At 42.8% G+C, this 6,625-nt stretch overlaps 1 protein-coding gene and 1 long non-coding RNA gene across 3 annotated transcripts in view; one reads left to right on the forward strand and one right to left on the reverse strand.

Moving 5' to 3' along the window:
* The window catches only part of LOC116089719, a 7,912-nt gene that overhangs the window by 858 nt on the left and 429 nt on the right, over positions 1–6,625 (forward strand). The window contains exon 2 of the long non-coding RNA XR_004118453.1: positions 682–799. This is a non-coding gene — a long non-coding RNA (uncharacterized LOC116089719). The remainder of the gene's footprint in view (positions 1–681; positions 800–6,625) is intronic.
* Positions 3,527–6,625, reverse strand: part of Cubn (cubilin) — a 219,199-nt gene continuing 216,100 nt past the window's right edge. For both annotated transcript variants that reach the window (XM_031369044.1, XM_031369045.1), the window contains exons 66-67: positions 5,627–5,862; positions 3,527–4,024 (exon numbers count right to left, since the gene is read on the reverse strand). In XM_031369044.1, coding sequence (XP_031224904.1) covers positions 3,917–4,024; positions 5,627–5,862 — 344 coding nt within the window. In that variant the 3' untranslated portion in view covers positions 3,527–3,916. The remainder of the gene's footprint in view (positions 4,025–5,626; positions 5,863–6,625) is intronic.

The raw sequence follows: 6,625 nt of genomic DNA on the forward strand, positions 1-6,625 counted from the left end.
AGCCCCTTCACTTCTTAAGCTAGACATTTGCTGAGAGCAGAGATCAGATACTTCAAAGACCTGCCTGTGAACTTGTCATGTGTTTCTCTGAAACTGGACAAATTATGAATTTTTGAGAGATACTATTAGAACAACATCTTTCCCAGTGCATCCTGCCCATGTAGACAGTTGCCTGAGTAATGTGGAGTCTGTCCATTTTTTCACTTAATGTTACTACCTTTCCCTTCATAGTTTAAAGGCTACAAGACAAGATACGATGGAATTATGTAAATAGGTGTCTTTTTACCTTCAATTTAACATCCATTTATGACTTTCTAGCTTCAAAATTTCATGTACCTTTACTTCCTGGCTTTTTTATATATCAATTTCCCTGAATCATCAATATTTTAAAGCTTCAATATTTTTTAAATTTCTCTTTTTTAATTCTTCTCTCATACAATCCATTCCAACTTCAGCCTTCCCTCCTGCCAGCCTTGATATGAGAGCATATGCCTAGTCATATTGCATCTTATGATGTTGCTATCAGTAGGAGGCCTGCTCTTTTCTAAAGAGAAATGGGGGATCAGGGGATTTGAGAGAGAGGGGACATGGGAAGGGGTGAGCAGGAGATGTAGTCATAACTGAAGCCCAGCTTCCATTTCCATTCCATTCTCATGCTTTCTCTGCATCTTGGTCCCCCAGAAGATGAGGAGCTCCTGCCGTACCTGAATCCTCCCCTGCCATCACTGTCTGTGTTCTGACCTGTGAACCAAAATAAAGCCTCCTCCCCTAAGGCATCGACCATCACGGCGATGCGAAGGTAATTGCAGTGGCTGTTCCTGGTTAGCAACTTGATTCTATCTGGAATGAACTACAATCCAGAATTGGAGGGCACACTTGTGATCTGGATCTTGAGGCCGGAAAACACAAGTTTCTGACCTGGATCTTGACATGGAGATCTTAAGGTGGCTATAAAAAGCTTAGGCCCAGGCAAGGTAGTACATACCTTTAATCCCGGGAGATTAAGGCAAGGAGATCTCTGAGTTCAAGGTCAGCCTGGGACAAAACAAGTCCCAGATCTAGGCTTGGTGGTTCACACCTTTAATCTGGGCCACACCTTCTCCTGGAGACCCACATAAGGACATTGGAAGAAGGAAGATTCACTCTTCTTTGCCTGCTTGCATTTACTTACCAGCATATGTGTTAGAGTCTACTTGCCTTGTGGGACTCAGCAGCTACTCGATCTTTGGACTGAAGTGTAGTTGTTTTCCTTTGGGGGGTGGAGGGTGGGTGGGGTGGGTGGAAGGGCAGTGGAATCCAATCACACCCCTGACCCCAGAGTACGAAGGAATAGGTTGGATCTCAGAGGATTTGAAAGCTGCCTCCAGTTCTGCATTCAGCTGCTTATTGCTAGGCCATGAGGAGGCAGCAAAAGGAAGTGGAAGCTCTTGCTGAGATCTCAGATAGGATGCTGTAAGCCTCCATGTGTCTTTCCAGTGAGTGGTTTATCTATGACCTTGGGATTGTCTCCATTTGGTGGTAGCAAGCACTTCCCTTTATCTACATTTATTTTTTTTTAACTCATTTGTGCTTCCTTTAAATTCCTACAGAGTCATGTAGAGTACAGCTTTCCATTAACTCCAAATGACGCTGCTGTCTGGTACTTCACCTCATACCGATGACTTTATGGGCTTCCATTTAGGAGCTTGGAAGGAACATGTGTGTGGGTGTGCTCGTGTGTGTGTGTGTGTGTGTGTGTGTGTGTGTGTGTGTGTGTGTCCTAAGCTTTAGTGTGAAGTGCTCTGGGAGTGAGAAAGTATAATCCCTTGCCAATTTGTTCTGAGGAGATGAGTTAAGATAAGTTTCACCAGATCAAACTACTGAGGCTGAGGCTGAGCATGGGAGTACACACCTGTAGTCCGACCCTTGGATTTAATGATGTTATCCATTGCTTTACCACATTTCCAATACAGCATTGTCCATGAACTGGAGATATGTACAGAGCTAATGGAAGCAGAGCTGTTGAAGGTGACATACTTTCGTACAGAAACAATTTCTCCTGTGTTTGAGTGTTAAAGTAAGCTGAAGCCACACTCCCATTCAGTACGTGTCTCAAAGACTTAGCTTTGCATAGTTAACTGGTACTAAGTTTCTTTCTATGAAGCTGTCTGATCTGTGGGAAACCATGGAAAACTCTGGAAAGCGCTTGCTTTCCTTGTGGAAGGGAAGCAGTGAGTACCTCTCTTAATTACCCACAGGAGGCAACATCATGCTGTGGGATGGGCTCAGTCTTGACAAAGCGTAGAGTGTGCTGCACCTGAGAGCGTGCAGAGCTAGGGCACCTGAGGTGACAGTGCTTGCAGGACCCACACACCCTAAGACAAATAAAAACACAACTGCAACACACCACTGATCTAGAAATATTATCCCCCACCACTCAGGGACAAGCTCATGTATGCAAGGTTTTGTTTTGTGGGTCTCTGCATCTTTTATACTTGTTAATAAATATAATTGTCTACAGAGAATGTTCTGTATCCTTGGCTTAACTTGAATAGAAATATATACAATATGCTTCAGAACTAGGGGATGCTCCTTCTTGGAACATTATTTCTTTGAGAATTCACTTTTACTAACATGTTTAAATCTGAAACAGCAAGCTTTTACAACCAAACATACATTGGTTTCCTGTCTGCTACGGCAGCTGCTTGGAATAAGGCATGAAGCATAACACGAAGTTGTTAACTAAAATGCACGTAGAATAAGAACTGAGGCCCGAATGAGTTGAGGGTGTAACTACCAGGCTAGAAGTGTGGCATGCATTTCTGTATGATGTGGGCAGTGTACCATGCAGGGTGCCAGGGCTCGAGCTGTGTAAGAAAGGCGTGTGCAAAGGTAAAGAGAGGAACAGTCGTCTTGCAATGGAGAGTAAGGCTGACTATTTCTGAGATTTTAATGCGCTGTGGTTTGCGTTTGGCACGCCCCCTTCAGGCTATTGGATTGAACAGTTAGTTAGCTGCTTGGGGAGGCTGCAGAACCTTTGGTCTCCAGCTGGTGGCGCTATTTGGGGAGGCCATAAAAGCCTGGATGGGAGGAACTATGGCTTACTTACTGGTCGTGCTTTGCTTCCTGGTTTTCTGCCAAGTATTGTACTTGTTCCTACTGCGTGGTCCACCATGCCCTTTTCAGTGTGATGGAAACAAACCCTCCAAAACAGAGAGCGAAACAAACCTTTCTTTTAATTGACACGTGAAGAAAGAAGCAGCCTTCGTGTACGAAAGTGTGGTTGGGACAAATACGCAACAGATGAAAATGACAGGGAAGTTCTAGGACGGTGGAGTCATGAATAAAAGTGAGTAGAAGGTGTGTGGACATTCAACAGGCAGGATAGCACAGAGTCCTGGGAATGATCAGAAGAGAGACTCGGCACGGCAAGGAGAAGTTGGAGCTCTTGATGGAGACCAGTTTCGGAGGCCACAGTAAATCTTCTTGCCCAAGCCACAGTTCAAAACCTGATCGCAATGGGTTAAAATTGGAGACAATGAAACTGTACGGTTTTAAGAAATGTTTATTACCCATACTTTGGCTTCTGTATAGTGGAAACAATACATCTATTTGTCTCATCAACTTTTAAAAATGAACACCAATGTGCCAGGATAATTTCCACCCTTTAAAAATGTCCTATAAAAGATGTCCGCTAAATGATGCATCCAGTAAGGATAGTGTGTGCACCTGAGTGGAACAACGCCATGTTCTGCCTTCAGAACACCAAATGTATATAATTGGTCATGCACTTTCTCTTGTAAAGGCTGTAGAAGCTCAGTCCATATTTGATGGCTTGGGTGGAGATGGAGATGAGGGTCACAGAGTTCTGGGCAGGGTTGCGTCTGACAGCACGGGACAGAGCCGGAGTTCTGGGGTTATACACAGCTCTCCTGATTCAGCTACTCCACATTATTTCAAATCCTGAAAGAACTGTTGTATACTCAGCATGAAATCTTATGAAGACCCGATTTGATGAAGCATGAAAGGGTGCTACCACAGTGTCCTGAAATTGATGAAGAGGGGAAAAAAGGTTATTTTTTAAATCAAACATATTTCTAGAAATATCAGCATACTTAACGTGTTACCTATAGGAACTCTATATAAGTTCTAATAGTGAAACAATATATATTTCTAGGTATAACACGCCAGTAATTAGTGCATTAAGTAATAGGAAGGAATTCCTCCAGAGTCAGAAGGCTGCAAAGCAATGGTTGGCAAGGTAATGGTAAGATCTCACTGGTCTTTTGTTTTCAGCGTATCTGAACTAATGTGAACAATGGCACACATCATTGCTGCGACATAAAGCACATGCAGATCCTCCCAAAACAGCCAGGAGGCTGGTGTTTTATGTCAGCATTTTATTTTTATTTCTTTTATTCTTATGCTTTATATGAAGGGCTAAAATTGTTAAATAATAGAGTAAATGGAAAACTCATTACATGTGGGAAGGAGTATAATTTGATAATGGACCCAGAGTATCCATTATCTACTTGGATTTAAGGTGATGGGGGAGTCATCCACCTTCCAGTGCCTTTGTCTTTTATCTGCAAAGTCCAGAGTGAACTCTTCTTCCTACAGCTCGGGCTGCTAACTGTGGGTTCAAATGGAGCTGACTGCTTAGAAAGTACTGAAATCTACACACAGGAGCCATACAAAGATAATATAAAGTTATCTCTCTTATTTTACCCTGCATATAGTAACAACAGGGTACCTACTGGTCCCAAGATCAAAATCTCTCCCCAAGTCACCAATTTCCCCTATTAAGATATAGTTAGCAAATGTCTCCCAGATCTGTAATGGTGAATATAGTTGGGAGAAGTTACTTCCCAAACACAGGTACAAGTTCAGTAATCCAGGCTATACTCAGGTACATGGAAAATAATACATCAAAAGAGTTTCTTCACCAATGTGGGAAGGTGTTAATGGAGGATCAGTAAGTTATAAACAGTATAAAATATGCAGATATGTGCATGTATTCAGATATGCAAGTGTATGTGCTCAAATATGCAAGTATGTGTATGGATTCAAATATACAAATGTGTGTATGTATTCAAAGAAAGGTTGGCGAGTACATAGAATTCTCAAACTTTTAAATTTTTGATGTACTTTCTAATGTTGGGAAAAATAAAATTTTATAAGTTTTTTTTTTCGAGACAGGGTTTCTCTGTGTAGCCTTGGCTATCCTAGAACTCACTCTGTAGACCAGGCTGGCCTCGAACTCAGAAATTCGCCTGCCTCTGCCTCCAAGTACTGGGATTAAAGGTGTGTGCCACCACCGCCCGGCATTTTACAAGTTTTAAAATAAGTTTTATACTTTTTTAATTCTCTATATATCCAGTGATATAATTCTTGCCCTGTTTGATTCAAAGAACCAAGTGAATAAAGAGGAGAAAAATTAGGAACAGTGCCCGAACTCCCTAGTAAGGTTGGATTCTGTTGCTTTCAGTGGAAACTGTCATATGACATATCTGCCACTAGATAGCGCTCATGCTCCCAAAATAGAAAACCACTGAATTACAGCTTTGTTTTTTGCATGTGCCTAAAGTTACCTTCACTGCTTAAAAATCACATGTGAAAATCTAAAGAAAAGTGCTTGTTTACTCACAATGCCACAGAATGGTCCAAAGGGTGGTGAGTTGGCGTCTGGACCATTAAAGAGTATGATGTAGTTCTGGTCACAGCCAACTGGAGAGTCGATACTGAGAAAGGGGAACCCAACCGAGACAGGCTTTCCAGAAGGAGCAACGATGGTCCATTCACAATGAGTGTTGTTTGCGTAGCTGTCAGGAAAGCCAGGGTTGGCCAATATACCTTCATCACCTAAAAGAGTCCCTCCACAGCCTGCAAAGGAAGAATATCAACACGTTCCATTTAGCAAAATGGAAGCCATCCACCTTGCTTTCCCACATGCATAGGAGGCACCCAGCATGGCAAGCCTTCTCTTGGTTGAAAGACCCTCTGGGTCCATTTCCACCAGACAGTCACCCCCATGGCTGCTGACCCAATGTTCCTTCCTCTGGGAATGTTCTTTGCTGACCTCAGGCTAGGAGCAAACTGGAAAACAATCCAATAGTTACCCCGAGAGAAGAGAAGTCTCCATCTGCCCGCTTTGAGGGTGCAGCAGGCACCCTAAGCAGAGTCGATATCAATGACTACCAAAGATCAATTCACATTCTGTTGCACATCCAGATTGACATTACACTTTCGATGCTGCAACAAAACTCAGCAGGCTCACACTGGCAGTTCTAAGACCTACCCAACTTCTAAATCTGGTACAATGCCTTTAGCAGGGTCACCTTTCCGTGGGGCTCATGTGTATTATAGCAACAGGGTGCCTCTGGGTCCCAAGATAAAAGTCTCTCCTCAAGTAACCAACTTCCCGTGTAAAGATATAGTTAGCCATGTGTTTCCTGGAGCAGTAAAAAGCATGCTTCAAGTCAAAGATCTCTAGGAATTGGTGCCACTTTATTTGGTTTGTACACTTATATATTAAAGCTGCCATCTAGACTAGACATCCAAGAGGAAGAGGTGGAAGGTAACTGTGACTGCGCAACTTGATCTTCATGCTTTATTTCCTGTTGATCTCTCTCTCTCTCTCTCTCTC

Source organism: Mastomys coucha, unplaced genomic scaffold, assembly GCF_008632895.1.
Source record: "Mastomys coucha isolate ucsf_1 unplaced genomic scaffold, UCSF_Mcou_1 pScaffold15, whole genome shotgun sequence".
Classification (NCBI taxonomy): domain Eukaryota; kingdom Metazoa; phylum Chordata; class Mammalia; order Rodentia; family Muridae; genus Mastomys; species Mastomys coucha.